The sequence below is a fragment of the Ctenopharyngodon idella genome, chromosome 9 (assembly GCF_019924925.1).
Source record: "Ctenopharyngodon idella isolate HZGC_01 chromosome 9, HZGC01, whole genome shotgun sequence".
Classification (NCBI taxonomy): domain Eukaryota; kingdom Metazoa; phylum Chordata; class Actinopteri; order Cypriniformes; family Xenocyprididae; genus Ctenopharyngodon; species Ctenopharyngodon idella.
The window spans coordinates 8513260-8528982 of NC_067228.1; the positions used below are offsets into that span (position 1 = coordinate 8513260).

Sequence of the window (15723 nt, forward strand, 5' to 3'; positions counted from 1 at the left end):
GTAAAACCAAGTGTATAGTAATATGAACCATTGGAAGGTATTGTTTTGCTACAGTGTCTGAAACCATCTGCCTCGCAGCTTTGTGTATAAGTGACCTATTAAAAATACATGAAATGTTTACATATGAAGACAATACAATATTCTGGTTGAGAATTTAGCCATTTGTCTTTAATTAAATAAGATTGTAATATAAAAGGCTGTAAAAACTTGAAAACATACATTCATTCTTCTGATAAAAGATCCATAAAAAGGAAAGAATATGGAATGGCAGGATGTACTGTAGATATGTAAATTTGTATGGATACATGCAGACCATCAACTTTGAGTTGATTCATTTTAAAAGTATGGGTCACCCAAAAATGAAAATTCTACAAAGCCCCTAATGGTGATAGTAAACTATAGTATAACTATATATATTCAATGCTTTTTGCTTTCTCTCGCAAGTTTTGTGCTACCAGTGAAATTTTGCATTTGCTCTCAAAACTAGTTCGTTTGCTCGCAAAGAACTCCGGTTTTGTGAGGGAACACAAGGTTTGTTGAGAGAACGCAAAAAGAATTGAGCAAACGCAGAAACATTAAAATATAATATCTATTAATTTTTTGTGATGGAAAAAAAAAAATACCAAAAAGGCTCAAATTAGTCCACATAATGCACTATATTCCTAATCTTTTGAAGGGGGCATTCACACTGAACATAATTTCGCGTTTAAAAACCCGCTGGTCTTCCATGTTTATGTAGAAATCCAGCGTAAAAACGTGCTCTGTATAAATGACGTGAGACTCATGGCAGTGGAATGAAAAATGCACAAATATATAAATTTCTCTTGAGCGCTGCATTTTTAGAACTCCACGTCAAGACCTTCAAAAGACTCGAGCGCAACGGTCAAACACGTCTAGCGCATGTTTATGTAACGGACGTAGGCCGGTAAGAGCTGTGTGTGTAAACTTCAATCCACTGATCTCAAGAGGTGCTCTAGCGACTGATGCAAGAGACTGCGGTCTTTAGACTTCTTGTTAGAACATCCAACTCCCATGCCGCCGGACCCGGGTTCGAGTCCTGCTTAGAGTAGGCGGTTCGAACAGGAGGGGTTCCATTGGTGCCGTGACCCGGATGGGAGTGATTTTTGGGGGGTGAGTGTAATGGACGTAGGCCGGTAAGAGCTGTGTGTGTAAACCTCACTCACCAGATATCAAGAGGCGCTCTAGGGACTGATGCTAGAGACTGCGGTCTTTAGCCTCCTTGTTAGAGCAACCCGGGTTTAAGTCCTGATTAGAGTGGGTGGTTTGAACTGGAGGGGTTACATTTACATTGAAAAACAATGGAAAATCAGCGCAAAACATTCTAAGTGAAAGGCTCCATAATATTCTATAATATTGACGTCAGAAGACATGGAATAGAACGCACAAAAAATTTAGATGTTTTGATGTTGGTTTAAGAGCTTTTGAAAACCATATATCCTTCATTAGTTTAAATATATGATTAAGAGCAATTTGGAGATTCTGCAAAACATACTCTTTTTTTTTTTTTTCCACAGAAGATAGAACGACATAGCTTTGAATCAACATGAGGCTGGCGAGTAAATAATGACAGAATTTGCATTTTGGGTGGTTTCATTAACCAACACTAGAGGGCTCTATTCCCTTAAAATACACACTTCTGTTGTACTGTATGTGTTGAGTCATTCTCTTAAGCAGTGACTGCAAAGATGTCCTGATGATTTTATAATATACCTGAGAGTAGCACAGTCACCATCTATTTACACACACTATTAACATACTGTATGTACAATAAAGTGTTATTCCCAGCTCTGCATCACTTGGGTATGAGAATACAAACTGCTAAAAAAAAAAATATAGTAACAGCCCACGCTGCCTAAAAGAGATCATTTAAACAAACAATTGAGAGAGAATGATTATTTTACAATCCTTATGGACCAACTAATGTTCCTTAGAGTCAATCCTTCCTAACAATATTGTGCAATTCAAAAAGTCTTCAAAATTTACATAAAAATCACTTCCTACAGATAGCGGCACAATTTCAAAAGAAATCCTGGTCTTCTGGATCCATGGGTTCTGGCTGAGGGGTGCAGGCGACAGGGGGATACGGGCAGACATCTGGGATGTATACAGCAGGAGTGGGGAAGTTATTTACTGTTGCAGGACCATTTCTCACCAGCTCGTCCTCGCTACTGTCCTCTGCATCTCCTCTCTGAGACTGGGTTTCACTGGAGCTGCTGTTAAAGAGCACGTTCTCGTAGTACGCCCCACCAACCCCGTACTGATTCTCATGACTCTGAAGCTCCTCTTGAGTGATGTGGCTGCCACTGCGCAGAAATTCTGCCAACCTGAAAAAAAAATGGCAACAACTGGTGAGGACTTCTTAAAATGTCATTAAATAAAATGGGCCATATAGCATTTCTCTCCTTCACTCAAAGATCAATGCAAAATTGCAACACATTTAAAGCAATTACACCAATTTGTCACTAAATATGATTTAAACTTTGTATTGTGAATGTCAAACTTATTTTTATTTTCAAAAAAAAAAATCCTTTTCACCATTATATGTCCCTTTCAAACATGCTTATTTGATGACTACAAATGTTTAAAGACCCCCTGTGGGGTCAAGTTTTTAATGTTGTTTATATGTCAATGTGGTGCTTTAATATGCTTTTCTCCTTAAAACTGCAGTGAACCAAAGACAGTCTCAAAAACGTGGTTTGAAATCACTGCTGTTTCTTACATCACAAACTACCTTGTAACCAATCACGTCAACGTGCAGACGGGCTTTAGCATATCATTACTATGCTGTGAAGCAGGGGGGTCTCAAGAGAAGCCAGGTTATTCTGGTATATTTTTCTGTTGATATGAAAAATCAGGTACATTTAGCAATATAGCGGGTGAATTATGTATGATGTATATAACGATGTTATGATGAACTTTATGCCTTTCTCCACTGACGTTCTAAGTTGTTCAAAGCATTTCTAAGGATACTGATTTTTAGATGGCAGCTGTCTGACTCCGATATGGTGAATGGGAACATGGTTTGTGTTGCTGTTTGATAACATAGTCAAGCAAAAGTTATGTGTGCGACATAGAGAGCGATACATAAAACGCATACCATTCTGATACATTGACTTGTATACGAGCCTGTATAATTCACTCTACTGCTTCTTCTTCTGAATCAGTTTCTGGTTCAAGCATATATGGCTGAATTAAACCAGTATTTCCACCAGTGGATCAGGTATTCTGAGCTTGTGTGAGTGAGTGGAGGCGGGGCTAATTTGCATATACAAGGATATCCGCCTATACTAAATAAAGCAAGGGTGTAGAGTTACATTCAAGCTATTTTAAAGGATTCATTCACTTTGAAATGAAAATTGCCCCAAGCTTTACTCACCCTCAAGCCATCCTTGGTGTATATGACTTTCTGATGAAAACAATCGGAGATATATATATCCTGACGTATCCGAGCTTTATAATAGCAGTGAGCAGGGGTCACTAGTATGAGCTGAAGAAAGTGCTTCCATCTACATCCATCCATCGTAAACGTGTACTCCACACAGCTCTGGGGGGTTAATAAAGGCCTTCTGAAGCGAAACGATGCGTTTGTGTAAAAAAAAAAATTTTTTACACAAACGCATCGCTTCTCTTCAGAAGGCCTTTATTAACCCCTCGGAGCCACGTGGAGTACGTTTATGATGGATGGATGTGGATGGAAGCACTTTCTTCAGCTCATACTAGTCACTCCTGTTCACTGCCATTATAAAGCTCAGATGCGTCAGGACATTTATTAATATTTCTCCGACTGTGTTCATCAGAAAGAAGAAAGTCATATACACTTAGGATGGCTTGAGGGTGAGTAAAGCTTGGGCTAATTTTCATTTGAAAGTGAACTAATCCTTTAAGGCATGAATAAAAAAAATTTCACAGAAAAAAAAAAAAAAAAATGCTTAGATATGTCATTTTGGTGATCAAAGATGAGTTTTAAGGGATAAAATTATTGACTACAGGGGGACTTTACTTACTTTTGCGGTGATCTGAGCTTCAACACGGTGTCCCATGCAGGAAAGCCAGGCTTGTTACAGTGCTCCCGTAGTTCATCCAGGGAGGCTCTGGTGTGGATCTCTCCCTGCTCTCTGTACTCATCCTCAGTCAGTAGCCTGACAGTGTGCCGTTTCTTCCTCCGGAACAAGTTCAGGAATGAGTAGAAGAGACTGAAGGCAGAAAGGCAGAAGTTCATACATACAAATATTTAGGATTACATATTTCACCTGTTCAAAGCTTAATTTCATCATACGATTGGCTTTCAATTTCTATCCTAGACTTAGTCAACATGACATCAAAGAGAGAGAGAGAGAGAGAGAGAGATGTTAAAGATACTGTATATTAAATATACAAAGATAGTAAATATAACCAATAATGATGTGAACATCTGTAAAGAAATATTGGCTTTGCATTTGAAACAACTTTCCTATTTGGCTGGGGAATAAAGCCCTGCCCTAAAAAAGAATTCTCACTGAATATCCTGTTTCACTCAGAAATTTTGAGTACTGTTTGTGGTGCTTTCCTTACCTGCAAATCCACATTAGAAGGCTCCGGACCAAGGGCAGAATCTTCGAGCACAACAGGACAGCGATCAGTACATAGCAGGCCGGGGGGAATGTAATCCCATAGTAAAGCAACACCATGCCTACTATTTGCATACACCAGGTCATAAAGTTGAGGGTGTGTTTGTTGGTGATGGGGCCATGTTTATAGCATACAGCAAAACTAAATAAGCCCAATATGAGCACATATACTGCAGACAAAGAGAAAAAAGAAAATGTAAAAATAATTTTCAAATGTCCAGCTTGGTGTTATCCACCTTCTTGCGTATATACATACATACATGAAGCACCTAACTTTATGTAGCAAAGTAACATTAAAAATGCATTCCCAATTTGAATCGGACAGAAGCAGCCTGCCTGAGCTTGCCTGTGATTCATAAACAGCCCATAAACCAACAGTAATAATATGTACAAAGCACACTCAGTTGCAAAAGTCACAATAGATCTATATGTGTTGAAACAACTCAACATCACTTTTGACATTCATTCATTTTTGGGTAAACTATTACTTTAAGGCAAGCTTTCACTTGCTAAAATGTGCATTGTGTAAATGTGGGCCATGAATATCAAATAGTGGATGTCGTACTGTATTTGCCCAGCCTACACTCACTGGATGCAAACATTACAGGCTACTGCTGCAACAAAGCAATGAATTGCTGAATGCTTCAGTATACAAACAAAAGAATAATGGTGAAATATAATATAACAAAACTGGTTCTATTAAAATACTGAGTTACTATTTACTCAGCCAAAAGTGATTACCAACCTACACTACTGTTCAAAAGTTTGGGGTCAGTAAAATGTTTTTTTGAAAAAAGCCTCTTATCCTCACCAAAGCTGGATTTATTTGATCAAAAAATACAGTAACATTTTTGGTGGAAACCATGATATACAATTTCAGTATTCCGCGATGAACAGAGTTCAAAGGAATAGTATTTGTTTGAAATAGATTTTTTTTTTGTAACATTATAAATTTCTTTACTGTCACTTTTTATGCATACCTGCTGAATAAAAATCCCAAACTAGTGTATGGTACAGTGTAGTTTTTTTGTTGTTGTTGTTGTTGTTTTTTTTGTTAATTAAAAACAAAAGGTTCTTGAAAAATATCCTGGCCATATTTTCCAGATAATGATAGTGGATGTCTACTGGATCTGTCAAGTAACTTTCTGGGCGTTTGAAAGTGTAAATTAACTTGCTGTCAGTGCAGGCCTCACGAGCCGGATTTTATCAAAAATATCTTAATTTGTGTTCAGAAGATGAACGAAGGTCTTACGGGTTTGGAACGACTTTAGGGTGAGTAATTAATGACAGAAATTTCATTTTTGGGTGAACTAACCCTTTAAGACATTATTCACCAACAAACCCCTCATCTGTAGCTTTAAAAAAAAAAAAAAAAAAAAAAAAAAAAAAAATCAATTAACCCCAAAACAACGGGGTTTGGAGAAAATACTGACAAATTGTGTCAATGCACCATTTATCACTAAATAACAAATAAATTTAGTTCCTCACAAAGCGTTTGCATGGTTTCAAGACATGGACTGTAGTGCATGAGTCATTTGGACCATTTTTATGTTTTTTGGTTTGTTTGTTTGTTTGTTTTTTGGAGCTTGACAAAACCAGTCTCTATTCACTTTCATTGTATGGAATCATATGAAAAAGAAAGAAACAAAGGGTAAAAAAAGAAAAAGATGATGAGAAAGTCATGAGTTTGGAAAAACACAATGATGAGTAAAATGACAAAAAGCTCAAGTGAACTATTCTTGCAATGTAACAGTAGCCTATATCTGTGAAAACAAAGAAGAAGGAAAAAAATCAAAGAGGAAATAAAAGGGCCAGAAAACAGACACACACTGGGGCTGTAATCCACCCAGAGCCTTTTTGTTTTAGGCATAGAAATCAATGTTCCAGCAGCATTGCAGCTTCTTTCCCTTAATCTTAATATGCCTGTAGTTCTCGCATTCAAACACTGATGCATTTACATACTGCGAGTGCTTGAAGAGGGAAATTGATTTGGCAGAGAATAGAATCTATTGAGCAGTCAAGAGGCAGTCATTTCAGCATTCAAAATACTTGGCCCTCATATTATAACACTAACGGAGCCAAGATATACGATACAAAAGGTGAATCTCAATCTGCTCTAGACTGTTACTATGCGATTCTGGCGTGTTCTAATGCGAGCGCTTCAGCTGATGAAATGTGCAGCGAGAGTGTAGAAGGATAATCTGTCTAAATGACATGTACAGTAATTATTCTATTGTATAAAGAGCACAGCAAGCAAATTAACAGACAACACGACTGACATGCAAAACTGTACAAAAGGTACATTTGAAAGACCATTTATTAACATTAGCGAAGGCTTACTGTCTGATCTAATTGGCTGATGAGATGATTGCAAAGGAAAACAGGGCAAGATGGGTTGTAACAGAGAAAGGTTGCCTAGTTACCCAGTAATTCCATCCAGTGCTCAGTCACGATGTCATCCCATTCATTTAACACCCTCTGGATCCCCATGTAGGACAGACCGGAGCCAGCGCCCAACAACACCAGGAACAGCCCTCGCTGGGGGGAAAAGCAGAGCCTTAGTGAATGTTCTTGACCTTCTGACCTACCCCAAAACTGCAATCTGTCTATCAATCTGTAATTGATTACACACCCCTGATTTATACATAAAACCTTACAATCATGTACATGCCTGCGGCTGTTTGTGTTGAGGAGTGAGTCTCCACCTCCCTTTATCTTTAATCTCATCAGCAGAGACAATGCCAGCACTGAACAGGCTTAAACTCATACTACTCATCCAACATGTTTGATCGGTGAGGAAACATGTGATAGATCATGATAAAGGTAGTGACAGAAGCATTGCACACCTTTGGTATAAAGTTTCGGAGGAGAAGTGTCAGGAAGACAAATGTGGCGATGACTCCCAATGAAACTCCGGCTGTGTAGAAAAACAGTGAGCTCCTGGAAACCATGAAGATTGGGTCAGATTAATAAATTACAACCACAAATGAAAATTCTGTCATTATTTACTCATCCTTATGTTGATCAAAATCTATATGCTTTTATTTTTTCCCCATGGAATGTAAAGGGAGAGGATTTTTTAAGAGTCTTCTCTTGACTTTGCACAACAATTCATGGTGGCCATGGCTTTCAAGTCCATATGACTTCTTGTGTGCCATATTCTCTTCTTCTGAAGTCATGTGATAATTTAGTGAAATATTTAGGTTGTTATTCACTGAAAATCTTCCACGGTTGCAAGTAATCACTCACCGAATCTTGATGCAGATGAGATTTCTATGGAAGCTTGATTCTGCCACGGAATGAAAAAAATTAAAAGATAATTGCGACAATAAACTCGCAATTGCGAGAAATAAAGTCAGAATTGCAAGATATAAACTTTCTTGCAATTGCGAGTTTATAATTTTTTTTTTCTTGCAATTCTGACTTATTGCGAGTTCAAGTTCAAAGTCCAAATCTGAAGAAAAAAGAAAAAAAGACTGACTTGTTTCCACCACGGAATAAAATTAATATATAATTGCGACTTTTTATCTCATAATTCTGCCTTTTTTTCCCCTCACAATTGCGAGTTCTCACAATTTTTGACTTTTTTCTCAAAATCGCAAGATATAAACTCATAGTTGCAAGAAATAAAGTCATAATTGCGAGATATAAACTTTTTCTAGCAACTGCAAGTTTAGATCTCGCATTACTTACTTTTTTTCTTGCAATTCTGACTTATTGCGAGTTATAAAGTCCAATACTGAGGAAAAAAAGAGTGACTTTATTTTTTAGAATTGCGAGTTTATATCTTTCGATTCTGACTTAACACACAATTGCGAGTTTATATCATGCAATTCTGGGGGGGAAAAAGTCAAAATTCCGAGTTTATAGCACGCAATTCTGAGAAAAAAGTCAGAATTGTGAGATATAAACTCGCAATTGTGAGGAAAAAAAGTCAGAATTGTGAAATAAAAAGTCGCAATTACCTTTTTTATTTTTTATTCAGTGGCAGAAATAAGCTTCCATAGATTTCAGAGCGTTGATGGACAGCAAGATTTTCAGCGAACAATTATTATATTTCACAACAAAAATCCCTCCATTGTTCAAGACAATATTCAAAGCCCCCCTCAATGTAGGCTAACTATAACTATACTTCTGCTGTAATTACAAAGCTGCTTGTTTTCAAACTTCTTAAGTTACACAAACTATGAGTGGCAATATATTAAAATATTTAAATTAAAATAAAGAACTGTATATATTTCAGAGTTCACAATTTTTATGATCAATGAATTTACATGACGTTTCCAGTTGTTCAAAATTATGGGACAAGTTTATTTAATTTTTTATTTCCTAATAACAATTTCTTTGGAAGTGTGCAGCCCCTGATTGGGAACCACTGTATTAAAGGGTTTTGACAATTTAGATCATACTATTTTTGTACTGAACTGAATATCCCTCATCCACAGAGCACAAGTAGGTATTAACTGATACCCAAGCAGCACCCTTTGCATACTATGTTTATATATCAACTATTTCATATTCTTTCTTTTCTTCACCAAAGCTACTGTATCAAAGTCCTTTTAAGACAAGTCATTTCACTCGGCAGCCAACTTTGAAATGCCTCTCAGGCATGCAAGTGCAGCTCCTATCAAATTCTTCAAAGCTATTCACCATGCTTTCAATTAAATTTCATATTTGAAATCACTAATAAAATCTGACAACTGTCTCATAAATTTTGTTTCTAAACACTCGAATCATGATAAAAAAAACGGCATTTCTCAGGCTGGATCAAGCTCATACGCATGCGCAGTCCTAAGCGTGCGTCTCTATAGGGATCGCGCATCTGACTGTTTCTATAGGAACTGGAGCTTCTAATGACTGCTGCAGTGACACGATGACTTTACCAATCAGTAATTGGCTCTTATTTAGAAGGCGGGACTTATTTCACCATATTGCGTGTTGCACTTTTTCTCCCATTCATAATAATACGACTGCACCGTCTCTCCATATATAAAAGTCTTTGACTGTATGGCTTCAGAAGACTAGAATGTTCTACACAAGTTGCACTGACCACTTTTATCATGCTTTTACAGTGTTTTTTGGTGCATGATAGATGTGGCCACTGTGAACTACCATTATATGGAAAAGATTTTTTTTTTTTTTTTTTTTGCATAAAATGTCTTTTTGGTTCCACATTTTAAATAAAAAAAAAAACATAATTTCTCTAAATGTAGTGTAATTTTTTGTTAAAATTACTTTATCTTATTCATGTTTAAGGTAGAGAGACAAGCATGGTGTAATTTTTTTGTTAAGGTTTGCGGGGGGGAAAAAACACTCTTGATCAGAATTAAATCTGACATTCTACTGTAGATTTTCTCTAGCTGAGAACATCTAAACTAGCGCTAAATTGCCACTTACCTGCATATGTATCCTGCTCTAAAAAACAGTATCAACCCACACACAAAAAGCAGGAAGCGCATTCTATTTAACCCTGTAATAGAAAATAAACAATTAAGATTCAGTGCCCAAGTACTCTGTATGAGAATAAGGTGTGTGATTCTTACTTTTGTTGGAGACGTGTAGTGTGTACTCAGTATTGCTTCTAGGCGATTTTGTCATGAAGCAGACATCTTCATCAACCATGGGAATGTCCAAAGACTTCTCTCTTTGGATAGTGGATGGCCAATAGTGTTCAACAAAGCAGTTAGTAACCGTGAGAAGATCATCCGGATGTTGGCAATTTTGAGTCTCCAACGGGAACACGACAAAGACATCCTCATCACTTGTCACGTTTACCTGTGAACAACATGTGTCTTGTCAGTATTCAATTTAAAGTGAGAATTAAGCCAAAAAATGTTTTGTCCTTATTTACATAACCTGATATTGTTCCAATAATAAAATTAATTAAAAAGAACACTGCAGGAAAAGTAAATAATAGCAAAGCAGGATGTAATATATTACCTTGAAGGTGGACCAGATGTCCTTCCATTTGATTACAGTGCCAGAGCTGTAACAGAAGCATCGACTCCCAAAATACTCGTGGGCACTGTCTCCTTTCACATAGGTGCAATCTGTCAGAATCAGGAAAGGTTCAGAATTACTCCTCTGCTTTAATTTAACGATCCCCATCATCTGTTTTCTTTTTCTCTATGTCTAAAATAGTACAAAAGCATCCCAGAAAAGAACACTGACTACAAGCTTCTGCCCACAGACTAAATTCATCCTAATCACTGCACTAATGCAAATGCTGAATCCTCGCTTTCCAAAAAACAGACATTTTCATGTGTGGTTGCTTCTATACAGCAGTATTACTCACTGATCATTTATAAATGGATGTTTTCACTATGGGGAAGATTTTCCCAAACTGGGGTTCGTGAGGGAACTGTTACTGCTGATGATAAATAAATGAATTATAAATGAATTATATTAAAGTAAAAACAATTATAAAAAAAGCACTTACTTAAAAAAGGATGAAATATTTTATGTTCACTTGCATGTTAAAAGACAGAAAGCATAAGAAAACTGAATGCACATGTTTGTTACTGTTATTTTACTTTATATTTAGAGTTTTCGAATATTCAGTTCTTGAGCTATTTAGGATCATGTGTTGCTACTGTCTGAGAGATGCTGTGAAAGTCACATCAAAACATAATCTGCAAAAACACTATTTTTATAGTGTTTTGATTGAAGGTAGGGTAGGCAATTTCAGAAAGTCTAGCAATGGCAGGCGAGTTTTGAAAGCAGAAGATCCCACCCTCCCCTCAGAGCTCTCTCCAAAGCCACGCCTCCTCCGAAACACATAAACGCACACAGCAAAGTCTGCAAAGCGTCACAAGAGACGGCGTTAACTTTATACATAACTTTAAACATAACTTTAGAATCAGCTTTATTTTAAGAATAGCTCTGACTTGTACCACTTGACAGCTACAGATTAATTTCGGCATTGATAGTGTTGCCATAGAAATATTTAACATAATTATAGCATAATTCTGAGTCTGAAGACGAGAACAGCTCTGAGTAGAACGTCAGGGTTGCCATCTCTTAATTACGGTAATTACGACATGGCGTGAATGCAGCATAAGCTTGTTGTTTTGGTTCAGGAGAAACCATAAAAGGAAACTGTAAAAACTCTGCATAGCCTCACGGAACATGTTGATGACGTGTGATGTCTGGGCGAGCAGGGAGGTATGCAAATCCATATCATTTGGACCAAATGCAATGACTGAACGAACATTTTTTAGTCCTGAGACTTCCACAGAAGATATATGTAGATGTTTTAATATTTAGACCACTTTTATAATTGATTGCTATCAGGATGTGAAGAGCGTTTCAACCAGTATAACAAAAAGTGTTTATGAAAACGTTACCTACCCTACCTTTAAAGATTATGAGGGCACAAGAATTTAAATAATAATAATAATTACATGCATGGATAAATCAATTACAATAAATACTGCAATATTCCATAAAAACAAGAGTTGTCCATTTTGATTTCATGGTGACTTTAAGGTACAATACAAACATGTTAGAAGGACCATGGTAAGATTACAGACACATACAGACAAAGTAGTTATATTTAGTTATTGTTTAATGGATGCTGAAAATCTCATACTAAAAACTGCAATATATGTTACACATACACGTTATATTGGCCTAGTCTTTTTGTACTTATGTAATACGGTTCTTACATAGCTATTTTCTATCTAAAAGAACTTCTAAGAACTGTCTAAAAGTCTACTTTACTACAAAATACAAAACATAAACTTTGACTTAATAAAGAGAGTTAAAAAAAAACTACAACTTTTTAAGTACAGAGCTCACTATTTTGGCACACAGCATTTGTGTCCAGGTCACACAATTCACGATATATAGAGTGGTTTAACTGCAGTCTGTGGTTTTATAACATTCAAAACCCCATAGATATACACAATGTAACTGTTTTGTAATGTTAGCGATGTTTTTTTATCTCGCTGTCTGTTTAGCATGTGGCTCAAGTCATTTACCTGTGTATGAATAGCCTTTGTTTCCCTCTGCACTTTGCCAGTAAGCACATAATAGAGTTAAAACGGGTATAAAAGCAGCTAACTTCCCCATGTTTTGTGAAGTATTGTGTTAAATGGATGGATCTGACAGACAGCAGGTTAATGATTAGCCCGCTAAGCTAACATGAGCTAAGCTAATGTTTTCGGTTTCAAATTCGGTGGGCTTCGTGTAACCCAGACCAGACTAACAGTTTCAGAGTGAATGATAGGTCCAGATATTTTTTTACTCATTTATAAAGTATAGAGGCTTTAACTTCTATTTATAAAACAAACAAGTCGTTATATACACAAATTAGCACATTTCATGTTCAAAATGGTGTCTATTTAATGAGCCTATTTGGGAGTTTAGTGTTTGATTAGTCAGGTCTTAAGCCGCAGTCAAAGGTTTAAAAGTAAACACCAGTGTTGTTTTAGATTTATGTAGCCTACTATTTTATAGTGTAATATTTTGAATTAGCTTCCAATTTTTAGATTTTTTAAATATTCTTTTCAAATATTACTATTTAGGTTTAATTTATTTTATTTTAGTTTTTTTATTTATTTCCATTTAGCAATTTTAGTGCTTCAACTTATTTCAGTTAGTTGCCAAGTCAACGTTTCTAATTATGTAAGATTACTGCGTACTAATCTTTAAAAATGATATATGAAACAGTAAAACGTTTGCATTATGCAACAATAATTGTTGTAGTAGTATGTTGCATTGTTGTCACATGACTTTATCACGTTGCATGATGAATTCAGCAATTCAGCAAGTAGTGTTTGGTTATCATTTCGGAAATAAGTATATTTAAATATAGCCTATTTATATTTAGCTTGTTTGTGTTAAAAAAAAAAAAAAAAACAGCTAAGATGCGTTTATTCACCACACTGGAACTGGAAGAAGGTTAAGCACAATGCATTGTGGGATACAGTACTGACTGCAATTTGTTCTGTTATCATGGAAATTAATAAAATCTTTAAAAGTCATAAAAATTTCTATAGTTGGAAACTATAGGTCTAATGCATGTTATTGGCTCTTTGTGAGTGCAATCTCATGATTTTTAAAAAGTTATCACAACTAGAAAATCATTGATAAAAAATGTGAAATTGAAAATTAAAATGAAATTTATTTATCGTTACAATCTAGCTAAATGTAGAGAACATGAAAAATCCATTGTCTATCAGCAAAATAAAGCAGTCTTAAAATATCTAGCCCTGCGAATGCAGTCTTTCAGCAAACGCAAAGATGAAGCGGTGGGAAGAAAAACGTTAAACCAAAATCTAGAGGAGACCAGATGAAAATGTCATCTCTGTGCATTTTTCGCCCTTTGAAATGGAAGGGGGATTTTTGTGGTGGGCGTAGACACAGCAGGCGGCTGCTTTCTCATTTCTCTAGGATGCAGAGACAACAGCGGCTTTTCCTGACAGGCACACCCACGCCAGGCTGAGACCCACTGTCACTTACGCTTGCATGGAGTCAGCAAGCATCTGACTAATGCAGATGCTGTCATTTTGGTTTCTAGGAAGGATTCTAACCTCATTCCCCATGAAAGAGTGCATTTATTTTCTCCATCAACCTTTTAAATTAATTTTTTTAATAACTCAAATAGTTTTTCTGCATTTTTGCTCCTTGCACTCAACAAGCTCTAATGAAGTTTATCTTCAGTTGCTGTAGCAGACAGTTGCAAGGTTATGTCCCACAGGGGAAAGTATTAAGAAAAAAAAGTTGGTTAGAGGAAGGCTTTGTGGTTTTTGTTAAGGTACAGAAAGTCCCGTTTTTGATGCAGAGTCAGTTAAGGGCCTTTTAACAAAAAAAAAACAAAAAAAAACCTCAACTGGTTTCATGACCATGGCACAACACTTGTTCAGAATAATAAGAGAAAATGGTAAATGAGAAGCTAATTTGGTAATACTTTACATTGATGAAAGATTAAACTTCTGTCATTATTTGCTCATCCTTGTGTTGTTTCTAAGCATACATTGTTATATGTTCCATGGAGCATGAAAAGAGATTATTTGAAGAATGTTCATGCAGCTCTTTTGCATCTAATGACAGTTCGAAGTGACCGTGGCTGAGATCCAAAAATATATAAAAGTTGCCATGTAGTCCATACTTTTGGTCATAATGTGGTCTATTCCTCACATTTTTAACAAAAGAACTCGTATGGTTTTGTGACCATTGCATGACACTTGTTCAGAATATTAAAGGGATAGTTCACCTAAAAATTAAAATTCTGTCATTTACTCACTCACCCTCAAGCTGTTCCAAACCTATATGAATTTCTTTCTTCTAACCATATTTTGTAGAATATGGTTAACCAAACAGTTGGACTCCATTGACTTCCATAGTAAAGAAAAAAAAAGAAAAAAAAAATACTATGGATGTCAATGGGGCCCATCAACTTTTTGGTTACCAACATTCTTCAAAATATATTTTGCTTTTAGCAGAAGAAAGAAATTCATACAGGTTTATAACAACTTGAGGGTGAGTAAATGATGAATGGTAGTTGGGTGAACTATCCCTTTAAGAGATAATAGTAAATAAGATGCACATTAGGTAATACTCTACATTGCAGTCTATGTTACACATATACATCATATGTGTATTTTTTTCATTATCTGAGCTAAAGAAGCTACATTTATCATCCCTGCTATCAAAAATATGTTTTAAGAACTTTCCCATTAAGTAATGAAAATGTTATTTCTGAATGTTCTTTGAACTTTCAAAATGTCCAGTTTTATTAAATGTCAAAAAGAAAAAAAAGAAAAAAAATCTTGGTTATATGAATGTTAAAGGGGACCTATTATGCCCCTTTTCACAAGATGTAATATAAGTATCTGGTGTCCCCAGAATGTGTCTGTGAAGTTTCAGCTAAAATACCCCACAGATCATTTATTATAGCTCAGGGGTGTCCCAACTCGGTCCTGGAGGGCCGCTGTCCTGCAGAGTTTAGCTCCAACTTAGCACAACACACCTGCCTGGAAGTTTCCTGTATGCCTAAAAACCTTGATAAGCTGGTTCAGGTGTGTTTAATGGGCTATATGCACGGTTACTTCCTGGTTGTCGTTAAGCCAGCTCGGGCATTTCCGGTGAA

The 15723-nt window shown here is 36.2% G+C and overlaps 1 protein-coding gene across 1 annotated transcript; it reads right to left on the reverse strand.

The window, feature by feature from the left end:
* Positions 1-146: 146 nt before the first annotated feature.
* Positions 147-12829, reverse strand: nemp2 (nuclear envelope integral membrane protein 2). The gene is made up of 9 exons (XM_051905537.1): positions 12611-12829; positions 10569-10678; positions 10172-10403; positions 10026-10098; positions 7475-7568; positions 7052-7166; positions 4573-4798; positions 4026-4214; positions 147-2345 (listed from the first exon to the last, which is right to left on the reverse strand). Exons 1-9 carry the CDS (start codon positions 12699-12701, stop codon positions 2039-2041), a joined length of 1437 nt encoding a protein of 478 aa, XP_051761497.1. The 5' UTR covers positions 12702-12829; the 3' UTR covers positions 147-2038.
* Between the last annotated feature and the right edge of the window lie 2894 nt (positions 12830-15723).

Bases quoted from the DNA above. Each gene is read 5' to 3' on its own strand.
- nemp2 (XM_051905537.1), bottom strand. From the start codon at position 12,701: ATGGGGAAGTTAGCTGCTTTTATACCCGTTTTAACTCTATTATGTGCT. The intron at 10,404-10,568 runs GTAATATATTAC...TGTTGTTCACAG, and splicing joins ACATCTGGTCCACCTTCAAG to GTAAACGTGACAAGTGATGA. The intron at 2,346-4,025 runs GTAAGTAAAGTC...TTTTTTTTTCAG, and splicing joins AAGCTCAGATCACCGCAAAA to GTTGGCAGAATTTCTGCGCA.